Source organism: Heterocephalus glaber, unplaced genomic scaffold (genome assembly GCF_053883595.1).
Source record: "Heterocephalus glaber isolate CG9 unplaced genomic scaffold, H.glaber_assembly_v1.0 deba00000738, whole genome shotgun sequence".
In the NCBI taxonomy this organism is placed as follows: domain Eukaryota; kingdom Metazoa; phylum Chordata; class Mammalia; order Rodentia; family Bathyergidae; genus Heterocephalus; species Heterocephalus glaber.
The window spans coordinates 12,404,646-12,431,107 of NW_028258161.1; the positions used below are offsets into that span (position 1 = coordinate 12,404,646).

Sequence of the window (26,462 nt, forward strand, 5' to 3'; positions counted from 1 at the left end):
TTAAGTGTGCCTGTGTAAATGTTTGTATTTATGAAAGCTAAGATTGAGGGAGGCTAAGCTCGCAGTTTGGGGTTAAAAAGCACGCACTCACATCGCACCTCTCCTACCTCTTCCTGACCTGTCTAATCTTTAAGTAGTATGTTTAAATTTCTCTGCCTGACTTTCCCCAGATACAAAATAGAAATGATGAACATCATAGGATTATTGTCAAAACTAAGTAAATACTGTGTGTGAAGCATCTAGTTCAGTTACTGAAATGGATAAGGTACTATATATGTTTGTTATTTGTTAGTACTGTTGTTTTGATTTTGAATACTTTTGATTCCCCACATATGTATTACATGAAAATGACATAATATTTTACATTTAGCCAGTCAGTCTGCAGGAAGCCAAACTGCTACTAAAAGAAGATGATGAATTAATTAGAGAAGTTTATGAATACTGGATTAAAAAGAGAAAAACCTGTCGAGGGCCGTCTCTAATTCCATCAGTAAAACAGGAGAAGCGAGATGGTTCCAGCACAAACGATCCTTATGTGGCTTTTAGGAGACGCACGGAAAAAATGCAGACTCGAAAAGTAAGTAAATCTGTGTACTTAAAAATTTTTTCTATTTTAAAAATTATTTACAGTCATTAATATCTTAATTCTTTGATTTATGTTATAAAAGGCTTTCTTTACAATTATAAGGGGAAATATTTAAGCTGACCTTCAGATTTATTATGGAGCTATTAATGATATATTTTGATGATAAATTTACTTTAAAAAGTCACATACAAAATTTGATTTCCTGGTGATCCATGCTTCCTTACAGTGTAACTCTGCTCATAGCACCACTGCTTAGAAGTACTTATTCATATTAAATAAGCAGCTTTATATCTGCAGAATCGCAAAAATGATGAAGCCTCTTATGAAAAAATGCTTAAGCTGCGTCGAGATCTGAGTCGGGCTGTCACTATTCTAGAGATGATAAAAAGAAGAGAAAAGAGTAAAAGGGAGCTATTGCATTTAACACTGGAGATTATGGAAAAGAGGTAAAACATATTTTAATAGTATCGGTAATGTTTTATATGAGTTGTTTCTTGAGCAATTATGGTAATTGCAGAAATATCTTCTTTTAGTAATTATAATAGACTGTTTAAGTTTGGGTGTGGTATTATACTTCATATAATATTACATGCATTCCTGTCCTTATTTTTTTTTAAAGTGATGGGGCTTATGAACAGTAAAATATGTCAGGTATTTCCATTTTCATTTGTTCTTATTTGAGTTGTGTGCAGGGCTGTGAAAGAGAGAACATTCATCAGTTCTAAAGCTTTTGTTTTATTCACTTGATATTAGATCCTCACCCACCTCCCCATACTGGTTATTGAACCAAGGGTACTCTGCCACTGAGCTATATCCTCAGCCTTTGTTAAGTTTTTGTTTTTGTTTTGTTGTTGTTGTTGTTGTTGTTTTTGGTACCAGGGATTGAACTTGGGTCCTCACTCTTGCGCAGCAGGCAGCAAAACCACTGAGCTAAATCCCCGGCCCTTTTGTTAAGTTTTTGACATAGTCTCACTAAGTTGCTAAGGCTACCCTTGAACTTGTGATCCTCCTGCTTCAGCCTCCCAAGTAGCGGGCCTTATGGCATATGCCAACACACCCAGCAACAGTTGGGTTTTTTTTAAATAGAAAAGTATAAAAGGAAGGAGGAAAGGCATCTTAACACTCAGTCATTCAATGATGTACATAATGAAAACCTCAGGCCTCACTGCCCTCCCTCTGAGTCCTATCCAGAGAGACGCATCATTGTTAAATCTCTTGTGATTCCTTTAAGAAAAATTAGTTTTATAACACAGACAATTCTAATCAGCAGAAATTCTCTGTACCACTTTAGGCATTAATTCCAACTTCTCCACCAGGTTTGTCACCAAATTGCTAAATCAAAATGTTGACTTTTGGTTTTTTTCCCTGTAGTCATTATGTGCCAAAATACAACTATGAGCCAAAAAAGTAGAAAGAAGAAAGAAAAGGAATTATTTAACTGTAACCTTATGTCTAATTGATGTCATAAACATATTCTATTCAGGTATTAATGGTTATACAGATATGCCTTTACATAACTTAAAAACTCCTCAAGCTTTATTTACAGATAAAAACTACATTTTTGTATAATCAAAGGATACAAACTTACAGTTATAAAATGAATAACTGGAGACAGACTGTATATACTCTGGTTGATAGTGTAGATGTTTGAAATTTGCTAAGAGTACGTTTTAAATAATCTTATCACACAGGGTAACTGAGGAAATGGATGTGTATGCTAGCTTGATTGTGTTGGTCCTTTCACAATATATATTTATCAAATATTGCATTATAGTCTTTGAATATATACACTTTTAAACGTTCTTTGTTTAAATTTCAGGTATAATCTGGGTGACTACAGTGGAGAGATCATGTGTGAGGTCATGGCTCAGAGACAGCCAATGAAACCTACTTACGCTGTCCCCATCATTCCCATTACTAATAGCAGTCAGTTTAAACATCAGGAAGTGATGGATGTGAAGGAGTTTAAAGTCAATAAGGTGATAAAAGTTTTTGTGACAATAGTATCTGGTAATGGCGGTTGTATTTTATCATTAGAATGAGAGTTAAATACATACAAAACCTACCATGAAGCATGATGTAAAACTGAAATGATATTGGTATGTTATAAAGAAATACAGAAGTTTTTTGTTATTTCCTTATCTTATAAAAGGAAGATTTTGTTACTTTGTTGATAGAAGGAATATTTTCATAGTTGTAGGATTATGAGCTGTTGAAATAATTCAAAGTATGTAAGGTTAGGGAGCAGGACTTGAAATACTTCCTGACACCATGAGTTTATCTTGCCCTTTATGAACATACTAGTGTATAAGTGTATGTAATAAAAACATAAGGGGGTAATTTAGGCATCTGATTTTAATAGTTTGTAATATAGGTAGTGTTTTAGAAATGGAAGTATTTTGACAAATTTCCTCGGTAACCAAATATTCCACACATTGTGACGAATACAGTTGGTGAAGGAAAATAAAATCAGTGAAGGAAAACCTAAGAGAAAGAAAGGAAGGCAGTTAAGTGACAGCTTCCTGAAAAACATTTATCTGGGGAGGATTATTTTTTTGTATGAAATTTATCATGAAACTTAAAATTCACTCTTCCCAGTTCAGTTTGGGGAGTGGGTGAGTCTGCCGTCAATTTTGGTGTCTTCTCTGGATTATTTTAATATCACCTCCCTGCAGTTTTTTTATTGTGGTCACACAGAACTTCAGTTGAATGTACAGCTTGTCATACCTATTAGAGTTAGGACATCTGCAACCTCAACTTTTTTCCTGTCATTTAGAGCAATGCCAGGGCCCATTTTATGAGAAAACATGGACATTTTGATTTTTTAAATTGCTGGGAATTTGGAAGCAGCCCACTTGCCCATCAGCTGGAGACTGGATAAAGAAAATGTGGTTTTCTTTGTAAAATGGAGTACCTCTCAGCCATAAAAAATGAGAAATTAGAGACATTTATAGCTAAATGGATGCACACTGAGGCGATACTTTAAGTGAAATGAACAGGACACACGTGTAAATACCGAATAGCTTCTCTAATGTGAGAAACTAAAAGTGTAAGGACTAAAAGGTATAATAGATAATGTGAAATTGGAAGAAAAGGGGCAAAGGGGAAGTGGGAGGGGAAGGGGAAAGGAAAGAAGGGAATGGAATTAATATGAGAAAATGAAAAAATAGAAACAAAGTCTTTGTAAATAGGGAGGGATGGAGGGGTTGAAGGGAGGGCAGGGGAATGGGGAAAAAATAAGAACCAAGAGAGATTACGTAAAGGTGCAAATTTCCAATGATGAATGTCATTATATTGTGTACCTAAAATGTACCAATAAAATTTAAAAAAATAATAAATTGCTGGGGAGGTTGGTCAAGAAAAGTCATTGTCTTTGATAATCTAGAAGTTAGAATCATGCTCCAAAATGTTTAATCTTACTCATATAAATATATTGTTCACAAAGACACTTAAATTTTATGCTTATTCTAAATTTTATTAAGTCTATTGTCCCTCTCTCTAAACTCTGTGTGGCCATAGCTAGCTTCTGATAAGGCTGTCATGGTGATAGACCACTAGAATTGTCCAGATACTGTTTAGTTCCAGTAGTTAACTTTCTCCAATAAACTATAATGCCTTAACATACTTTATAGTTTAATAGTTAAACATACTTAGTGTATTTAATATAAATACTTGGTGTATTTACACAACCATGATACAGTATTTGCCATGATCTTTTTCTTCCTAACACATACAACTTCTACCTCTCAGTTTTCCTTAGCTATTCTGTACGTAGCAGATTCATACCTCTAACCATTGCCGTCATCTCTGGCATGCACATTATCCTCTGAAAGTGCTCAGAATCTAACATCCCTGGAAGCTTCAGTTGTTCAGCTAGCAGTCTTACATTTATTTTTATAATCCCTCAGCATTAGGGTTTCATTTTCCAGTTTGTTAACAGCTATCTGTAATTTGCTTTTTGTGTGTGTCAAGTTGTTTTTATTATTACTTTTCATATACTGATTTGTTATAGCTTGAGTGCAGGTACTAGACATTCCTTTTTTTTCTTCCTCCTAGAATTTTTATAGACGATTTAAAATTAGAGGAGCTAATCGTAAGTCCCAGTTGCAGTTACAGAATTTAGAAGCTGGAGAACTTCTGCTCTCCCCTTAAGTGTTCAGTGGAAACCAAACAGTTCACAGGACTGTGTGTGGTGCGGGACATACTCTTGTTTTTACAGAGGCCAGTTCTCTGTAATGTTAATGTGTAAGGTGGCCAGACTTGAATCTTGTGGCTCTTGTTAATATAAATGCCTTAATTATAGCAGCAAACTTCTCTTTTAAAATTTTCCCCAAAACGAAGTTTGTAGAACATGGTTTCTGGTGTATAATTAATTCATGTCTTTGTTGCAGCAAGATAAAGCCGATATTGTCCGACCGAAACGGAAATATGAAAAGAAGCCCAAAGTCTTACCATCGTCTGCTGCTGCTACTCCTCAACAGACGAGTCCTGCTGCACTGCCAGTCTTTAATGCTAAAGATTTAAATCAGTATGACTTTCCCAGCTCAGACGAAGAACCTCTCTCCCAGGTACATATAAGAATGCCTTTATGAATGTAGAGGAGGAGTGGAGGAGGTCACACATTTGACCTATTCCATGCATTTTATTAAAGGTTTTGTCTGGCTCTTCGGAAGCTGAGGAAGAGAATGATCCTGATGGTCCTTTTGCTTTCCGTAGGAAAGCAGGCTGTCAGTACTATGCTGTAAGTTTTAGACTTTCTTTGTAAATAAACTATTTGCCTTTAACCGCAAAATAAAATAATGCTTTTTGGATTTTTTTTTTTAAGCCTCACTTAGACCAAACTGGCAACTGGCCTTGGACTAGTCCTAAAGATGGAGGATTAGGGGATGTGCGATACAGATACTGCTTAACTACTCTCACTGTGCCCCAAAGGTGTATTGGATTTGCACGAAGACGGGTTGGGCGCGGTGGAAGGTGAAGTATTCTGTATTCCTATCACAGGGGTATTTTAGACAGTGGATTGATCAGATTTCAAGTCTAACCAGGGTGTTGATTCCTGTTTGCTGTTCTTAACTAATTTGCCCCTTTGCTACTCGGTCCTTAAACAGCCTTAACACACACAGTGTCTAACTGTTAATGTGGCCTAGATAGATAGATCAGCTCTGCTTTTCTCTCCAAGATTGAAAGCCTCAGATAAACTGCCAAGGGATACAGTGCTTAAAAAATGGAATAGATGAAGACAAGTATAAATCATGTTAGCACACATAGGTTAAAGAAACTACTCCCAAAAAAGGTTGCCTTCTGGGAGAAAGGATTAAGTAGACCTACAACTGTCACATTAAATAATGTAATAAGTTATGCATGACCCAGTTTTGACATCCTGGTTTGTCAAGATTGTTGTTCTTCCTGTGCACAATAGAACTCCATACTCTAAATGCCTTGGTATGAGAAGTTTATTGGAGAGAAGAAAGGAACTGCAGAACACATTAAAAACAAAGTGAAAAACTTTGGTTGGAAAATAATTTGATTTTTGTTTTTTAAACCTTCATCAGAAATTGAAATTTGGCCTAAAAGGGCCCAAAACTAAAAGAATCAACTTTATGGCTTTTAAATATTCATTATGCTTTATTCAACTTTGGTTTGGGAAAAGAAAGGTACTGACAGTCTTTTTTATTTAATCTTTGAATAGCTGTTTTTAATGAGGTTTTTGTCTCATTTTTAATAGGGTCTTCCTGGACAGAGCTCATTCAGACTATGACAGTGTATTTCGCCATCTGGATTTGGAAATGCTTTCCTCACCACAACATTCTCCAGTCAATCAGTTTGCCAATACCTCAGAAACAAATACCTCGGACAGATCTTTCTCTAAAGACCTCAGTCAGATACTAGTCAATATCAAATCATGTAGATGGCGGCATTTTAGGCCTCGGACACCATCGCTGCATGACAGTGACAGTGATGAACTCTCCAGTAGGAAATTATATAGGAGTATAAATCGGACAGGCACAGCACAACCCGGGACCCAGACATGCAGTACCTCTACGCAAAGTAAAAGTAGCAGCGGTTCAACACACTTTGGTATGTTTGTTTGTGATGCGTATGTCTATAGAATTACTGGGCTTGTCCGTTTTAAGTATGTGGTCTGTTATATTTGTAGCTAAAAGTACTTTTTATATGGATACTCTTCAGTAATACTGCTGCTATATGAGTTTGTATATATATGTCTTCGTTTAAATAGACCCACATACAGAAGTGGTTTTGTTACTGTTTTAATATGTGACATTTGTTTCCTGGGTGCAGTTCATGAAAATTCATCAGTTACATTTTCTTTTTTTTGGTACCCGGGACTGAGCTAAATCCCCAGACCCATCAATTACATTTTCAAACAATATAAAAAGAAAATGGACCCCACGTTGTTACTGTTTTATACTTGAACATGTCCAGTCTTTATCTGATGAGCTTAAACATAGAGAATAATAAGTCAATAAGTATGCATAACTTATATGCAGACACCATAGTTCAGAATAATGTATAAGAGAAACTTAAATTTTCAAAGAGAAATATTTAAGTTAAAAGTTGTTTTAATATTTCTGGAAACATTTTTAGATAACATCTAATTTCATTGTGTTTACATTGTGAAATGTGTGTAAAATGCTTTTTTTAAGCTGTTTTAATGTATAAGTGTATGCTATTTGAGGCATATAGATTATAGAAATTCATTGTTGAAGTGTGTTATTACAGATTTTTTTTTAAGGTAACAAATAGAGATTTTTGAAAGTACTCTAAGGGTATTTATTGTTTCTGTAGTCTCACCTATTAAGGATACAGTAAAACTACTTTATAAATAGGAAATTTTGCTTTTAAAGGCCTACAGGAAATATTCCATAAATGAATTACTTTGGTGGTTAGAAAAAACCACTTCTATGAAATAAAAGCCTTTCAGCTTATAAGAAAATTAATCACATTTCCAGAATCATCTGGAAGATAAGCAGTTTTTCTGAGGCCTAACAGATTATTAATAATTCCATTAATTTTAATGTCTTTGTCTCCAAAAGCCAGTTTCTCCATGCTTTTCGTAGTCTTAAAAGTCAAAATGAAGAATTTTTCAGTGTGAAGTCTTACATACTGTGAGTGTGAGGGTTTCAAAGGTATAAGCTTGGGGGCCGGGGATTTAGCTCAGTGGTTTCGCTGCCTGCTGTGCAAGCGCAAGGACCCGAGTTCGATCCCTGCTACCAAAAATAAATAAATAAAGTATAAACTTGGAATAGTTTTCTCTTGATAATTAAGCTTTTTAAGCTGTATATAATTGAGACTTCTTGAAAAAACACCCATGTTCCATCAGTCTACATCTTCTCTGCACCCCGTACAGAAAAGTGGAAGTGTATAACTATCCTAAGGGTTTTATTACGGTCTTTTTAAGTGTAAATTATTTTTGCTATACTGCCTTCATAGGCATGTCAGTATCAGTTGTAAAACTACCTTGATACGTTCACCAAAGAATATTAAAAGGTGACCATTACCAAAAGTTAACTGGAAAAAAATCTTTGGTAGGCCTTGTAATTTTTCTTCTTAATCATTTCCTTTCTTCTGTATATACTTTAAAAAAAAAATGGGCCTACAAGCTTTTTTCTGTTGCACTTAGTTGTTTTTAATTTTCTCTTAAATTTTGCTTGATTTTCCTATATACTTTGTAAATAGATGCCCAGGGTAACACTGTTCCTTTATATCTGTGAGTGTCTCAGAGACTAAAGCTTTTCTCTTTATGTTCTGCAATTTCAGTGTAGTCATATCATACATGCATTTAACTTAAGTGAATTCAACTATAGGTCCCAGGACAAAAGAAAAGTTGGCTGTTCACATATTGCACAGGATCATAAATACATTTCCCTTGAAAGCATGTGTTCTCCAGAACGAACCTAGAATGGGAGAAGCTGAACTTCTTTGCTGTTTTATTGCAGTGTCCCTGTCTACTCCCTCACTGCCCGGCCCCCATACTGGGAATCAAACTCAGGACCTTGTGCTTGTCAGGCAGGAGGTGTCACTGAGCTACATCCCTGCCCCTGACTGCTTTTACTTCATTCATACATTAAGCATCTCACTGCTTTCATTATAATTGTGGTATAAATTGATTTTTCATATAGCATGGCACCCAGATCAAAACCAAACTTCTTCATCTAATACTTAGACCAAAGAAACCCTGAATCGTGTGATGCAAAAGTCAACATTGGTTGTGTTGGGTTTACTGAATAACAAGGGTTTCCATCAGGGCCCCTCCAGAGGAGTTTTTAAGGCTTAATTTTGACTATACTGATTTAACCATTATATCACATACAACTCACTTGATCCATTTTTCTGCTGCTTAAGCCAAATATATAGGTTATAATATAGCCATTTTTCTGTTTATTCAGTTGTTATAAAAATTTATACTTAAAAGTAACCTAGTTATGCCCTCTGGGCTGATTCCTTTTTCTAAATAATTATGTGTGAGGTCTTACTCTCATTTTAAAATAGGAAATTCTAACTGAGAATACCAGGAGTGTTTGTTTTAGTAAATTGCATGAATTTTAACACAGTAATTTTTATAGCCTATGTTTTAAGAGCTTAGAGTCATTTTTGTTTGTACCTCAGTTTAGCTGTTGTACAGAGTTGTGTAACTGGAAGTGTGTCCTGAGGAGTCACAGTCACCTCCCTCAGCAGGTGCTAGTTATTGAGCTGGCTTCTGAGCAGCAGAAGAACAGTGTTGAGGACCATGGGAAGACCTATTGAATGTGTATTTAGAATCTCAGGACTAGATCTTCACACTAAAGGATAAACGTTATTTTTAATGATTATTAGTTAATAATGTGATTTCAACAGTTTCCAAATGCAGTTTTTGAATTTTAAAAATCCACGTTAACACCTTTGAAACCTTAGCGTTTGTTCAGTGGATGAGTATGCACTTTTTTTTTTTTTTTTTTGGATCGAACTCAGATCCTCGCACTTTCGAGGCAGGCAGCGGAACCACTGAGCTAAATCCCTGGCCCTAAGAATGCATTTTTGTGTGTTTGAGTTGGGGGATGTCAAAGAGAACAGTATTAATACCTTTTTCATAACTAGAAAGGACTCTTACATAAGAGTCCTTGATAAAATTCCAGAAAGACTGAAAAAGGAAAATGTTTTTTAAACCACAATGATATATTCAGGATTTGAATTCCTAGTCCCTAAGGAAATTTCATCAGCATTGGAAGTCATTTTTCTAAACTCACATGGATGTGCTGAATATGTAATTTATTATCATTAGTGAATAGAAGATCTATGGCTAAGAATATGTGTTCCAATTTTGTATATGTATAACTTAATGCAATTTAGTTTGTAACTTGATTTTATTCTTGCTGTGGGAAAGGAAATTATATTTGAGCACTGAACATTTTAATTGTTAATATTTGTAAATCTGCAGGACTTTAATCTTTAAATATTTAAGAATTGAGAAAGTTTCAGTGTGGAAAGTGGATTTATCACATAGCGTCTGTAGTGGAGTCTGGAGCAGCACTGTAGTGACGTGCTGGTATTTCTGCAGTTGCACGGTGGTGTGGGAGAGTAACCACCACTGTTTGACCCCAGGTAATCCCACACTCAAGTCACCCATGGCCGGAAGACTGACAGCAGACTTTGGTTAACTGGGTTTCTAGGTGACTCATAAGGGCTGGTGGACCCTATCAGTTCAACCTCACTAATTAGGGGCTAGGCTACATGGACGGTTCTTTAAATTTTGTGTCTATTTAAAGTTACCTTCTTCCTACATGAGCTCTTCCTGTGAACTAAAAAGAGCTCAAAGAAATTTTAATTTGAGCTGCCTTTTAAAATAGGTTTCTGGGTTTGCTGTTTTTTCCTTTTGTTTTCTTTGTTTTATGGTACTGGAGGTTGAAGCCAGGGACTTCACTGGACTACACCCCAGGTTCTTTTTCTTTTTTTAATTTTTTTGGTATCAGGAATCGAACTCAGGACCTTGCGCTTGCCAGGCTGGCGCAGTACCACTGAGCTAAGTCCCTGGCCTTTTTCTTCTGTTATCATTATTATTATTATTAGTATTATTATTATTATTTTTGTACCAGGGATCGAACTTGGGACCTTGTGCTTGCAAGGCAGACTCTTTTTTAAATTTTGACACAAGGTCTCACTGAGTTGCCCAGGCTGGCCTCAAACTTAAAATCCTTCTGCATCAGCCTCTTGAGTACCTTGGATTATAAGTGTGAGAGACACACTGAGCTTGTTTTTGTTTTTGTTTTTTTCTGGTACCAAGGATCGAACTCAGAACCCTGCACTTGCCAGGCAGGTGTGACACCACTGATTCAAGTATACTTTTTTTTTTCAATAATATAATTTTTTAATAGTATAATTCTGTTCCCTAGCTGAATCTTGAAATTGTTTTTTTTTAAGAACCTGTTCCTCCCACCCTATTCTTTTGAGCATTTCAGCAAATCTGTTCCACCTACAGAGTCAGGTTGCTTTACAAATTTCTACCCCAGAGAATTGGTTAGAGGCTACTAAAACAAAGGTAGTTTCTGGCTTCTGCCTAAATATTTCTTTCTTTGCTTTTCCTTCCTTCCTTCCTTCCTTCCTTCCTTCCTTCCTTCCTTCCTTCCTTCCTTTCTTCTTTTTGTAACTATAATATTTATATTGGCATTTTTATCTTATAGGCACACATATGTAAGAAGTCAAATCTTTATCTGAGGGACACTTTAAAAATATTAAAATAATGTACTCTGCCTGAATATTTCTGATGAGGGAAAATTCAATAACTTTGCAGATCATGTTAGTCTAAATTTGGGGATCTTGGTTAGAAAGTTTTCTATATATTCAACCTTTTAAAAGCTACTTCCTTAAATTTAAACTTTCAGGTTTGTGTTTTATGTGAGCAAGCATACTAAGTATACTTGTTCTCCAACATCGTACTATCCTTCACATGTTAAAAGTCCTGTCGTGCTTCCTTCCCTAGGCCCAGTTCCCACTGAATATTCTTCACTTTTAATCATATCCACACTTGACTCCTGCCCCCTATATAGACTTGTTTGTCATGTGCTCTGTATTTGAGGATTTTTAAAGATCCTCAAATGACTCATAATGTTGATACATAAAAATGTGATTATTTCTTGTAAATGTAAAACAATTCTTGTCTATTTTTAAATTTAAAAAATACAGTATCTCATTTATTCCCCCCCCTTTTATTACTAAATATCTATGACTTCATATGGGAAGTTTTTTGATCTCTAGTATGAAGTTACAGGGGAAAGTCACTAAGGATCACTCCTGATCTCAGTTTATTTATTTGTTTAATTTTGGGTAATGGTTCTATTCTAGATTGGTCATCTGTCTGTAACTACATCTTGCCCATCTTTATGTAAATTAATTACAAATTTGACTATCACCCCACGTCTGGAGGTAGATTTTAACAAAAACTTCTTGCTTTGATATGTAGATCCATTCATAGAGAAGTTAACTACTGTTAAAAAATGAAATTGACCAGACTCTTAGAGTCATAATACTAAGATGTTAAATACAGCAGACATATTTGGAACTTTATTTAAAATTGATATCCAGTAGTTATTACTACATTTTAATTAATTAGATCACACCACCAAAATTCTACAAAAGAATATTTTCATTCATATGAATGCTAAATTATAGTTTCTTATTAAATATGACCCACTTTCAAAAAATGTTCCATTTTTTAAAAATTTACTGAGTATTCCCTACTTAGAAAAGTCAAAGCTGTGGTGTGAGACATTCAAACTTAAGAAGTATAAATCTCGAAAACATACCAGTCAAAATAGCTAGTGAATCAAGGACCTTAATGTTTAAATAATTGCTTATTTTTTTTACCCATAAGGTAAATACTAAGCTAATTTTGAATATTCTCACAGGTCAGGGTTCAGTTTTTTAGATTTTCTTTCTTTTTTTTTTTTTTTTTGGTACTGGGGATCAAACTTGGTTCTTTGTGCTTGCACAACAGGCAGTGAAACCACTGAGCTAAATCCCTGGCCTTTTTTAGATTTTCTTAAAGGTTTTGACCCAACACATTTCTGTTACATGAAAATGGTCATGTGAACAGAAATTTACTTTTATTTCAGTGTTCAGGGATCATCTCCTAATGTTAATAATACCATCCTAATATCTTCCCTGTGCATTTCAGGTCTGTGGATTACAAACAGTAAAAAAAGGAACTCATCAAAAGACAGATACCATTTAAACAAGTTTGCAATACACACATACTATAGGCAAATCATTAGTATATTTTTCAATAAATTATTTTTTTTGCTCTTACAACCCAAGAACTTAGTTCTGCTCAAGTATAAGAGCTTGTGTAAGTACTAACAACTTAGGCTTTCCTGAATATTATTTCACACTTTTCTGATCTATTCAAAATATAGTGGAATTTGTTACCTAAATATTTTCTAGTTGTACCAGGGAGAAACAGTATCATGGGAGATAGTTAAAAGGAAAAATTATAAAATTTGATGAAGTGTTTTAACTAAAAATTATTGGTAGTTAAGCAACAAATGAGGTGGCAATATTTTGAAAACATCAAATTTTAGATTGAGGAAATTTGCATGATTTATAGATTTCCTGGCATCCAGGGATACATGATAACCTTTTTGTTTTAAAGTAATTCTAACTCAGACATCATGGGTTTCTTAAAGAAGCCTTTAAAGTCAGATGTATTGTGATTGTATGTGCTATTTTTTCTTTTTTTTTTTTTTAATTGGCAAAAGGAAAAGGTTTCCTTTTTTTTAAACTGCACACACTTTTTGGGGGGTAATAAATGAACATTTTTTTGTTTGTTTTTTTTAGAACTGAGCTCTCCATAGACAAACATAAGTAGCATAACACAGTGTCTTTCCTCAGACATCATTCTGTACAGTAAATCAACATAAACAACTCCGTTCTTATTGACTGGATTTTTTTCCAGGTGGGTTAATTGGGTGGGGAAAATTAATTGACCTTAACATTGGACCCTCCTCTTTTCTTCCTGTTAAACTTATAAAGGATGAGGTCTTTAAAAAAATTTTTAAAAAAGGTAATGAACCAACAACCTTATCTCTCAGAGTATCTTTGTAATGACTAAATGTAGAAAATGCATAATATTTGTACACAGAACTATTAGGAATCATCTGAATGCATTGGGAAGATAAAATGGATAAAATGAAACCAAATGGTAATTATCGAATTTCTTCTCAAGCTCAGTGCAAAATTGAATTCCAAATCTATGGATTAAAAAAGCTGATAACTATTTTCCTACACTGTAGCACAAGTGTCGCAGCTTTACAAAAATAATGGTGTTGAAACTTAGGAAGTGAGCAGTTCTCTTTCCTATGTTTAATTCAGAGAGCTTAATTTTCATTTTCTTTAAATTGAAGCTACTTTGGTTAAATGTGGTAGCAAAAATGCTGAAATTTTCACTTGGAAGAAGTGATCTTTAGCAGGATTATGAGCCTTTATCAAATGCTTTCATTTTGCACAAATTTTTTAATGTGGGATTTGTTTTGGTATTGTAAGATGTATGTGATATCTGTGCATTTTTATAAAGTGCTTCCTTATTTTATGTTCAGCATTTACAGCCGAACAATACCAGCAACATCAACAGCAACTGGCACTAATGCAGAAACAGCAGCTTGCACAAATACAGCAACAGCAAGCAAATAGTAATTCCTCCACCAACACTTCACAGGTGAGGGATTTGTCTGTCTTATGATTATCCCTCATTGTTTCCCACCAGAGTTCATCTCTAATTACCAACTGTTGTCATAGAACCTTGCATCTAACCAGCAAAAAAGTGGCTTTCACCTGAACATACAGGGTTTAGAAAGAACATTACAGGTGAGTATGGAAGCTGTTGCCTCTGCTCCCTATTTTAAAAGAAATATAAGCATAGTTGAATGAAATGAAGATGCTGTCTTCAGTCTAGCCTGTAGTCTGTTAATGTACCTCTGTAATGTATAATCCTATGAAGTTCATTATCCTTAGGCATTTTAATTATTACAGTTTGAAAAGGATTATACTAGAATAGCCTCTTTTATCCTTGAAAGGGATCACTCTTCAACCTGAAGTATGGTAAATATTTGCCATTTGGAGTGTAAAGGCTGAGATTTGAGCCTTCAGGGTTCTTGCAGAAAAAATGTGTTCTAAAAAATTCGAGGGGCTTGTCCATTTTTAGGATAAATTTCGATGTCATATTTTGTTACTTTCTTTTTTTTTTTTTGATACCGGGGATTGAACTTGGGACCTTGTCGCTTGTGCAGCAGGCACTGGACCACTGAGCTAAATCCCCGGTCCTGTTACTTTCTTTCTTAAGAGATAACTATCTTGTTATCCCAAAGGTGCCTTTGGGTTTGGGTGTGTGTGTAGGTTAGGTGAACGTTTACATATTCTTTTATGCATTGTATGAGTTTGCAAATCACTGAAATGTTTTTGCCAGCGTATTTCTTGCCCAACATTTTGTGTTGGACATTTGCAGTCTCCACATTATAAAAGGCTTATTTTGATAAAGTGATGTGTACATAGTGTACATTATCACACATGATGGTCAAAATCCATAACCCTTGATTTAGGTAATTCTCATCCCTCCATGACTGATTATGAAAAGAGATGAAGAGATTTCAGTGGTTCGCCATTTTCATTTGTACCCGAGCTGATTTTCAGTTAACCTGTATAGCTTTAATGTTCACTTGAGAGTAAATTATACTAGTTAGATTTCTGCATTTCTTTTTTAGGGTTTTGTTTCTAAGACTTTGGATTCTGCTAGTGCTCAGTTTGCTGCTTCTGCTTTGATGACATCAGAACAACTGATGGGATTCAAGATGAAGGATGATGTGGTGCTTGGAATTGGGGTGAATGGCGTCCTTCCAGCCTCAGGTAAGGATAAAGACATTTAAATTGCTTTGATTATATTTTTGTATGATGAGATTGTATACTATAAACATGTGTGTTTTTTTATTTGTGAAATACAAACTGCAAAGTTGCACATTGTTTAGACACTTCCTTCTTTTTCTGTCCAGGACTGTACAAGGGCTTACACCTCAGTAGTACTACGCCAACAGCACTTGTACATACAAGTCCATCAGCAGCAGGTTCAGCTTTGTTACAGCCTTCGAATATTACTCAGACTTCAAGTTCCCACAGTGCACTGAGTCATCAAGTGACTGCTGCCAATTCTGCGACAACTCAGGTTCTGTTTGGGAACAACATTCGATTAACTGTACCTTCATCAGTTGCCACTGTAAACTCTATTGCCCCAATGAATGCACGACATATACCTAGGACTTTAAGTGCTGTTCCATCATCTGCCTTAAAGCTGGCTACCACAGCAAACTGTCAAGTCTCTAAGGTCCCATCTTCATCCTCAGTAGATTCAGTTCCAAGGTGAGTAGTTAAGCCTGAAGTGTTTGAAAAATTATGACAACTTAAATCTGTCACTGCTCTGTATTTCTGTGTGTGTGATATATATATATATATTTTTTTTTTTTTTTTCTTCCCCTTCACAGTGCTAGGGATCAAACCTATGGCCTTGTTCGTACTAGGCAAACGCTGTACCACTGAACAACAGCCCCAGCCCTTTTTTTTTTTAAATTATTTTGTACCGGGGATCGAACTCAGGTCCTTGCACTTGTGAAGCAGGCAGTGGAACCACTGAGCTAAATCCCTGGCCCCATCCCTTTATTTTTTGGGACAGGGTCTAAGTTGCCCCAGTTGACCTTAAACTTGGACCTGCTTTAACCTCCCAAGTACCTGGGATTACAGGGTTGTGCCACTGAGCCCAGCTTTTTATTATTAAAAATACAGAAATTAATAGATTCCCGATTTAAGATCTAAGTAAATGAATGTTGTAATTCAATATTAGTTGAGAATTTGAACCAAATGGTATAGTGAATATTGCATATATGATTCAAGTATTTCTTAGGATAAAATATATAATCTTTTTCTTTCTACCTTTGGATGAAAGGAGTCCTCTTTAGAGAACATTTTGTTCATAACTTTTTCCCTTTCTTCTTGTGTAAAAATAGTTAAAATTGGTAGAAGCTGCCATTTACTGGTATGCCAAGCTGATCTTACTAATGTAAATAAAGACTTACTACAGTATTCATATCAGGTCAGCTTTTAATGAAACCATTCTTTTTTGTGCTCACTTATGTTTCAGTAGATAGATTTAAGTAGAATTTGTGCTTCAGGCTCTGTTTTAAATGGTAATTAAAGTCCTGCTGTCTAAAAGATACAAGGAGAGAAACAAAGGGAAAGACAAGCGGTTTTAGTTTCGTTAGAAACTAAACTTAAAAGTGAAAAGTTAATGTTAGAATGCTGCAGGTAGTAGATGAAAATAGTACTAGAGGTATCTTAAAGCATTATCCACTTGTCAGATTAAGTATAGAGATGATGGCTGTCATTTCAATGCAAGGAGAAATCTTTTCACACGAGGAAAATTCTGGGGATGGCCTACAAAATAATATTTGACTTGGGGTAGTATTTGGTTGGGCAAAGAGGAGGAAAAAAAAAAAGCATTTCAGGAAAGTGAAATGAGCAAAATAAAAACACAGCGTTGGGGAAGTGAGTTTAGAGGTTAACAGTGAACTGGTTTTCCTAGACATTTGGGCAGGCTAGTAATTGAAAGTGAAACAGCAGGGGAAGGCCAGATTGTGGAGCACCTAGAATGCTAGAACCACATTTAGACTCAAGCAGGACTGGCCCCGGGGAGAGAGCGGAGTTGTATAAAACAGATTGTAGCTCACACCTTTCTGCCTCTGAACTTGAGCCACTGTCTGCCCGGTAGCAATCTGTTCTTAGCAGGTCTAGTCATAGGTAATCAACCTGCTAGAGTTCTGACTTCATATGTATAACATTAAGATTTTTCTTTTGCTGTAGAATGGTGTAACAGTAGAGCATTTTCAGCGTTTGGAATATTGTATATCCCTGTCCCTTTGTTTAAAAGAGAGGAAACATATCAGAGAAAAGTTACTTTTCTAAAGACACATTGCACTTATAAACTGGAGCCTGTGTTCAGCAGCTTTCCTACTCCCCTTCCCGGACCCTGACTTGAAGTCCTGACGTAGACTTCAGTCATATTTGTACCTGGTTGAAACTCTTCGAAAAGCTTTTGTGTAGGAGGAAATTGAATTACCAAAAATTGGGAATTCTTGTTTCTAACATCTAGTTTTCACAGGTGCTGCCAGAGTTTTGTTGGTAATACACAGTGGTTGACCATGAAATTTGTACTTGACTGTGACTTGTTTTCTGATTAGTTTATGAACTAAAAGGGGCCATATTCCTCTACTTACTCTTTCATCCCAAAGAGTAAGATTTCTTCCTGTCATTAAAAAGTCAACTTTTTATTGAGAAGATGTTTTTCATTTGCTGTTTGTATATTACAGCTAATCGGTTGAACTTTATTTCAACAGGGAAAATCACGAATCAGAAAAGCCAGCACTGAACAACATAGCAGACAATACAGTAGCGATGGAGGTGACGTAGCTTCCTGGGGAGCGGGGTGCAGCCTGGGGACTTGGTTAGGTGCTATGCATCAGTAGCGTTTTGAATGCGAGGGATGATGGAATGCAGCACATGCGTTTCTGTGGCAGCTGTGGGGACTTTACAGCAGTGCTCATCTCTCATGCTTCAATTTTTCTTTTCTTACTGTTAATAGGAAAAAATCAACATCTGTAAATTAAGAATACAGCAATTATCTGTACAGTACTGCATATTTGTAATACCCTTGTATATATGTTACTTGAATACAGAAATGTTCATTTGTGATGCTTTGCACTTGGGGGTGGGGGGTGGGAGGGAAATAAATTACAACAAAGAGTGTGAGATGTGAGATTGTATAGAGATGAAGTGTCATCACATCATGTGCATGGTGCGGAACCTGCTGTTTTATCTATTTATTGTGCCGTGTTTACAGTTTTTTGTACACTGTACCTTCATTGGTTCCTGTGCTGTAGTAAATGTGTTAGGTAGCTGTGGACTCCTTGGTATTTTGTAAATGGTATAACATAACTTGGTTCCCCTCTGGGTCCTTGAGTTTTCTGTGTATCATGTGAAAAAAAATGGTGACATACATACAGAACTTTACAAAAAAAGGCATCAGTTTTTTAAAAATGGGGAATGTACTGTTAAATGGGATCTTCCTGGTCTATCATTAGGACAAGTAACAAGCTAAAAATGAAGTCTCTTGAATCTTCCCGTCCCCGCTCGCCCACTGAGCTGTGGGTGTTTTCTGGTACTTAAAGCACTAATATTATGTTGCTGCTCTACAAACAGCCCAGTAGTCCCATTTCCTTCCACACCAAAAAGTGTTAAATCAAGTACGCAGTGGAGTCCTTACAACTGGAGTTTGTTGTCTTGCCCTTTTTTTAGCACAAAAAATTGTACTTTTTATTGTCGAATTGTTTAAAAGACTTCATTCTTTACTTGTTCTTATAAAAAGGATATAAGGGAGAAGAATGCAGTACTTGCTGTACGTGTATCATCATTCCAGTTTTCAAAAACAGCCAGCCAGCTTTTTTCCTTTTAAGATTCTCCAGAAGGCTGCAAGGCCAGAACCACAAATATCGGGTGCCTTCCTTTGGAAATATCTGACCTCTCTTCTGTGAAGAGAATGGTACTTACCAGACTACTACTAGTGCTTTGTCAGTACCGAAGTCTGAATGCCCAGTCCAATGGCATACGTTATCCTTAAAAGTTTTTAATCCCACCTGGAAAAATTGTGATGGAATTCTCACAAAATAAACCCAGGGCATTAATGTTGACAAACTCTAATGTGTAGTGGTCTTTTGCTTTTATTTTCAACCCAAGAATTTTTGTGTGACTTTAACAATCCTTCAGTGATGGGGGGTGATGGAGGATAACTTTTTTCAACACTTACTTGACTTATGTGTGAACTGTTTTGGGTCCTACAACAGGGAGACAAGTCCTTGCCCTTGGAGAGCTTGTAATCTTGCTGGGGAGAGAAATCAACAAAATGTCAAATGTACTCTTAAGTAGTAGAAAGAAAAAGTAAAGCAAGGAAGGGGAAAAGGGTCCAGGGTGAGGTTGGGTTTGCAGCAGGGTGGGCAAGGTGGCATCACAGGTGTTCCTGTTTGATTAGGGGAGAACAGGAGAGCATTGCAGGCAGAGGTGGTGCACAGACCTGAGGGGGTGTCTGCATGCTTGGGCCGGGGGCGCAGCCAGAGGCTGCTGCTCCTTTGCTGTAAGGAATTGGACAGAGGAGCCCATGTGTGCTGAGGAGGCTCACAGTGCCTTGATTCAGACCAGGCTGCAGGGGATCCCAGTAGGAAGCCGATTGGAATAAGGCTGCAAGTGCCATCTTGACAGCAACAGGGACGGTAGTGAGAAGTGGATGGATTCTGTGTATATTTCGAAGGAACCCACTAACATTTGCTTACTGAATACAGAAAATAAGGTACATGGGAAGGGAATCGTTGTGGATGACTCGACAGTTCTTGGCCTGAGCAGCTGACCACAGTTGAAAGCACTGTGGGAAGAGTGGGTCTGGGGGATAGCCCAAGTGTTGTGTGGGGCTGAGATAAGCATTAGACATCCAAATAAGGACAAGCAGCAAAGTCTGTGGTTTGGGAGGAGTGGTCGAGCTGGAATCAAAACTTGAAGATCTTCTTCACAGTTGAAATTTAAAGCCCATGAATCATTGAGATACAGAAGACAGGGTTAAATCTGCATTGCAGCTGTCAGTGATGGGATTTTTTCCCTTTACAAGAATTTCCTGTCTAAAACAGACTTCCAATGTAGATAACTCCTTTTGCTTATTCCCCTTTACATTTCTGGAGAGGGGATAAAGTTGTCTTTCAGTTCTAATAGCTGCTCAGTGTGACTAAAAATTTAAACTGTAAACTACCAATTTAAATGTACTCAGTAATCGGGATTAGGATTTAAATTCCTGAAGTACATCCCACAGGCAGACTGAGGCCTAGGGCCCCTTATAAATGGATTAAAACAGCTTTTGGCCTCTTAAATGTCTTCCCATTTTCCCATAGTCTTTGCTACCAGTGTTGTAATATCCTGAAGTGAAGAGAGTGATTAAATGTGCAATTTAAACACTTAAGACCTAAGGGAAAATGAGAAATAAGTCATCAGAGAACCTTGAGGCCCAGCCCTTGGGAGGGTGAAGCAGAAGGATTGCTACAAGTTCCGCTGCAGTTACAGGTTGTTACGAATTTGATGGCTTAAAACAGAAGTGGATCCTCTCACAGTTCTGAGAACCAGAAGTGCAGACAAATGTCACTGGGTTGAAACTGGGGTGCCAGCAGGGTTGTGCTACCTCTGCAGTGCTAGGGGACAGTCTGCCGCTTGCCGTTCCCTGCCTCGGGTCCTGGCCTGGTATTCCTCATGTTTGGCTGCACTGCATCACATGAATCTCTGTGTCTCAGAACCCTGCCTTTCTCTTGTAAGAACAACTGAATTGCATCGAGGGCCCACCTGGAAATTAGGGAATGGCCCTCTCCTTCCCAGGGTCTACTCAGCCCTGCTACCGGCTGATGCGTACCACACACTGACTCTTCAGTCTCCTACCCAGGCCCGGGGTGTGGTTTGCAGCTTGGGCTCTGACCTGTGTGGTCCCCCGTGTAAGTGGCACCTTCTAGTCACAAAGGAAGAAGTCAGAGGGCTAAACCACTTCTGTGGTACCTGCCTGACAGTAAATGTTTCTTGGTCAGTATGCTGTTTTTCTACTCATTGGCCAGTTGCTGTTCTTTTCAAATATTTTTGAAGAACCCATTTCTTGAAAAAATTCGTACGTAGAACACCAATACATAAAGTAGATTTGCTCTACTAAGAGGTAGAGGAATATTACTTTCCCACCTAAACAAGAAAGAAAAAAAACAGCAAACAAATATAAGATGGTAGGTTTAAATCTAACCACACCATAATATTAGATGTACATGGCTTAAACAATCGATTAAAAGAGATTGTCAGGATAAAAAAAAATCCATTGCTAAGGTATGACTGTCCCCTCCAGGTGTTGTCAAGGTGATGATAACCTTGAGAGGGGACTTCCAGCCGTGGGGTTAAGGCCTCTGTGAAGAACGACTACTGAACATGCTTGCACCCTGGGAAGACAGACTACTGAACATGCCTGTTGTGACTTGCTACATTCCCAAACTATGAGAAATTCCTGTCCTGTAGAAATTGTCAAGTATTTTGTGGTAGTAGCAAAAAAGACATCCAACTGTATATGCTGGCTACAATAAAAGAATGAAAAAAGATAGTCTTATGTTAAAACTTATCCTCCCCCCCAAAAAAAATTAGAGTGGAGATAGATAGATAGATAGATAGATTGATTTTTTTTTTTTTTTTTTGGTACCGGGGATCGAACTTGGGTCCTTGCACTTGCCAAGCAGGTGGCGAAACCACTGAGCTAAATCCCCAGCCCTAGAGTGGATATATTAACAGCAGATAAAATAGACTGAAAAACAAATAACATTAATAATAGAAGGTCATTTCATAATGATAAATGGATCACTTTATCAGGAAGACAATGCCAAAAATTTATGCAACAAATTACACAAATTCAAAATGTATGAAAAATACAACTACACTTTGATCAATATTTGATGGAATAATTAGAAAATGTGAAGACTCAGGACAACTATATCAGCCACCTTGACTTCATTGACATTTCTAAAGCACTGTCCAACAGCTGCACAGGTCTAAATGAATTAGAAAGGATTTAAGTAATATTTCTCTGAACACAATGAAATTATCACATGAATCAAATCAAAACATTTTGACTAAATTAAAATTGAACAAATCAAAAGTTGTGGAATATAGTAATGCTTAGGGAAAAGGAGAAGATGAAAAAGGAGAAAGGAAAAAATTGGCCTAACCTACCTCAAGAAACCGGAATAACAAGTGAAAACTGAATCTCAAGTAGATAGAAGAATGGAAATCAAGGAAAGAATTTTTCAGTAGAACAGAAAAATCAATAAAACCAAAAATTCTCGAGTAAAGCAATAGACTTGGATAAAACCTGCAGCTAGACTAACTAGAATATAAACAAAATGTACCAACATTGGGAATGTTAGAGGAGACATAACTACAGATTCTACTGATAAGGAAATATTAAAAAGTTCATGGAAATAAATTTCATGATTCAAGCAATAAAATTCTTCAAAATGGAAACAGCTTTTGTACATAGGGATGGTAGGGGGCTTGGGAATGGGATAAAATTTTTAAAATTTTAGAAATTTGAAAAAAATCCCTTCAAAGACACAATCCCTCCAGATGAAATACTTTTTTTAATTTAAAAAGCCAAAACTACAAACCAATGTGTCTATGAATATCAATTTAAAAAAACCTAAATGATTTACCAAATCAGTTGCAACAATGTATACCAAGGGTAGTACATCATAAGCAAGAGGACCAACCCCCAAATGACTGGCTGATACCAGAGATTTTACATGGCTTACTGTGACCCAGGTGTGGCATTGGAAAGTAGTCACAATTTTCCTTGCCCTTCTTTAATACAGAAAGAGCTAGATGGATCCAAAACGGTAGACTGCATTAGAAAATGGGGACAGAGATTTAACTCAGTGGCACCGCACCTGCCTCACAAGCGCAAGGTCCTGAGTTCAATCTCCAGAACTGGAAAAGAAGAAAACAAGGAACACAGATCTGTATGAACAACCAAAGGTCTGACAGGATGATGTATATCCCAACCTGTGCCATTTATGTGATCAAATGACAAGTGATCCCAGGCATTGATGGTGTAGGATGTGGCTGTGCCACCTAACAGCCATGTGACTTTGACTGAGTTAACCTTTCTAGACAGTGTCTTCTCCAAAATGAGGGAAATAAAAGAGTACTGAACCTACATTTTTCATTGTTGGAAGAATTAAAAGACTGAATTTTATACTGTTAAAATGATGTAGTCAGAAGGGAACCAAGGAAATAACAGATTAATACATGTTGTGATTTTTTTTGGGGGGGGGTGCTAGGGATTGAACCCAGGACTCATGCATGCTAGAATGGGTGTGTATATGCACACACATGTGCATGCATGCACTGGCGATTGAACCTAGGGCCTCATGCATACTAAGTATATGCTCTACCACTGAGTTACATCCCCAATGTCCCCTCCTCTTCCCCCCCCCCCCAGTACTAGAAATTAAACCTAGGACATTTCTCACTGAGCTAGGGGACCTTTTATTTTTTCATTTGAGACAGGTTTCCCTAAGTTACAAAGCTACCCAGGGTGGGTTCAAACTTGTGACCCTCCTGCCTCAGCCTCCCAGGGTCCTGGGATTACAGATATGTGCCACCATTATATAGCTTCATTTTAAAAAAATTTTGTTTGCCAACTAAGTGACATAGAAATGCATTCTTCATATCTGATTCTTCCTACAATTTTCTAAAGATAAGTGAATTAGTCCACTGAGGCCCAAAGTACAAAAGGACAGGAGATAATGCAATGTCTTGCTAGTAATATGCCAGAACTCACCGACACTAGTTCATGAGAAACAGTTGTTTAATGTTCACAAACATGAATTGGTTAGTAGACAGCTATGATTAAAAGCTAAATTAACAGGGGTGGGGATTTAGCTCAGTGGTTCTGCCACCTGCCTCACAAATTGCAAGTGCAAGGACCCGAGTTTGATCCCCGGTACAAAAAAAAAAGTACAAATTATACAGGCTTAAAGTAAAATACATTATCTAACAGCAAAGATAATAAAACAAGAAAATAATACTACAAAACAATATCCCTAGTGAATAATGCTACAAAACATCCTCAATAAAGAAGTAACAGAATTTAGGAGCACCTTAAAAAGTTTATACAAGCCTCGCAAGCACAAGGTCCCGAGTTCGATCCCTGGTACAAAAAAAAAAGTTTATACAAGATGGCCAAGTGAGATTTATCACTGGAATGCAAGGATGGTTCAATTTACAAACATCAATATAGTATACCTCAGTAGAATGACAGGGAAAAAACCCATATCATCTCAATTGCTGCATACTTCAACAAAAGTCAACACCTTTCATGATAAAAAACAAAAATATATTTTAAAAATTGCCTCAATGCAATAAAAGTGTGAGCTTCTAAAACCTTTGGAATTTCCCAAGTGAGAGATAAGAGGAACATCTGCTGTTCATAAGAAGCCCCTTTCAACAATACATGAGATTTTGCTACTAAGGTAGCATTTGGAGGGCCGCTAAATAGCTTCAGGATGGGTCTGGTTGCCAACTGAATGATTAAAGGATGAGACTTTCATCCCAAGCTCCAGACCCAACGAGAGGGAAGAGGGCCTGCATGTTGACTCCCATCACCAATGGCCAGTGATTTAATCACATCTAACAAAATTTCCACGAAATCCCCTAAATAATGGGGATCCAAATTGGTGAACACATCAAGGTGCTGACAGAATGAGATGCTCAGAAAAGGGCTAGGGTCTCAACAACAACTCCTCAGTCCATTCCCATATACTGAAATAGGACCAGAGCCTTCATGGGACAGGAAACATGCATTGTTTGGCTTCACTCCATGACCTGTTACCCACTGAAGGTGGTTACATCTCTTTTTCCCTATCCTCCCTTCTAATGATTTATGAAATGCACTCTCCCCTTCTCTCCCACTTTATCATCAGAAGGACCAGATGCACTAGAACAGCAGGAGTGCTAGAATGTCTCCAAGGACTAAAACAGCTGCTGATTTGTACCTTACATTAGAAGTAGATGCCCTAAAACATAAGTCTCTCAAAAACTGCCATGCTCATGATGCAATGGGAGGGCCATAAAGCTGTTACTATTCTTTTATGAATAGCCAGGCTGGTCTTTGTGAGAGCAGTGTCCCCTTCATTGATTCTCCTTTTCAAGCTGAAGTTCTTGGAAGTTCTCTTTCCTTTCTCAGTGAAAGCTCTTTTCCTGTGAACTTGTGCTGCTGCCTCAGTTTTAATCCATTGTCCCTAAAGCCAGGACCCACGTATGTCCTGTTTTGTTACCTTGTCCTACACACACCCATGTTTCTGAGTTGAATCTTTTCTAATAAACTGGTAGTAGTTATTAAAGTGATTTCCTCAGAAATTCAGCAACACATACACACCTTGTGTTTCTATACAGCATATTACTAGCTACTTTGTATGCCTCTTGTCCATTTGTACTTTGGGACTCAGTGAACTACTAATTCACTTTCCTAAAGAGGAAATTCAGAAGATGGGCCGGCCCACTTATAATAACACCAACAATAATAAAATACTTAGCAATACACTTGTGTAATTTTACTGCAAACCTGTGCAAGGTGATTATCTTATACACTGAAAACTCAAACACTACTAAGAGAAATTAAGTCCAATGAGGGTCATAACTCCATAAAGCCCAACAGAATGAAGCCATCAGACAAGGCAACAAATTAAATGGAAAGGGGGAAAAAATAAAACAGCCAACAATAGAAAAATAACATGACAAGGATAAGTCAATACATATAACTATCAATGTCAATGGCCTCAATTTACCAATCAAAAGAAATACACTGGCGGAATGATCAAGAAGCAAGATCCAACAATGTGCTGTATACAAAAACACTTAATTCAAAAAGAAATTCATAGACTGAAAGTCAAAGGGAAAAAATACTCCATGCAACAGGAACCTGGAAAAAAACAGGCGTAGCTATTCTTTTTGCAGACTAAGTGGACTTCAAACCAAAACTAACAGAGCCAAAGCCACTACATCCTTGTAAAGGGAACAATCCAAGAGGAAGAAATTCCAATCATAAATATATATCCACCAAATACTAGTGAACCCAATTATATAAAACAAATATTATCAGACATGAAAAATCAAATAAGCACTAATACAGTACTAGTGGGGTACCTCAATAATCCACTGTCACAAATAGATCAACTAGACA

General features: G+C 36.8%; 1 protein-coding gene and 1 long non-coding RNA gene across 4 annotated transcripts in view; one reads left to right on the plus strand and one right to left on the minus strand.

Annotated features, from left to right (window-relative positions):
- Positions 1–19,369, plus strand: part of Epc1 (enhancer of polycomb 1) — a 97,042-nt gene extending 77,673 nt beyond the window's left edge. For 2 of the 3 annotated variants that reach the window (XM_087206992.1, XM_087206990.1), the window contains exons 4-15: positions 371–577; positions 884–1,032; positions 2,406–2,565; positions 4,978–5,154; positions 5,238–5,327; positions 5,412–5,560; positions 6,312–6,664; positions 14,173–14,291; positions 14,372–14,440; positions 15,334–15,475; positions 15,619–15,982; positions 18,010–19,369. In XM_087206992.1, coding sequence (XP_087063118.1) covers positions 371–577; positions 884–1,032; positions 2,406–2,565; positions 4,978–5,154; positions 5,238–5,327; positions 5,412–5,560; positions 6,312–6,664; positions 14,173–14,291; positions 14,372–14,440; positions 15,334–15,475; positions 15,619–15,982; positions 18,010–18,082 — 2,052 coding nt within the window. In that variant the 3' untranslated portion in view covers positions 18,083–19,369. The remainder of the gene's footprint in view (positions 1–370; positions 578–883; positions 1,033–2,405; positions 2,566–4,977; positions 5,155–5,237; positions 5,328–5,411; positions 5,561–6,311; positions 6,665–14,172; positions 14,292–14,371; positions 14,441–15,333; positions 15,476–15,618; positions 15,983–18,009) is intronic. The other variant, XM_087206991.1, reaches the window with a different exon arrangement.
- LOC110345266 (uncharacterized) overlaps positions 18,061–26,462 on the minus strand; it is a 52,953-nt gene continuing 44,551 nt past the window's right edge. Inside the window, exons 2-3 of the long non-coding RNA XR_002388471.2 lie at positions 19,476–19,550; positions 18,061–18,244 (exon numbers count right to left, since the gene is read on the minus strand). This is a non-coding gene — a long non-coding RNA (uncharacterized LOC110345266). The remainder of the gene's footprint in view (positions 18,245–19,475; positions 19,551–26,462) is intronic.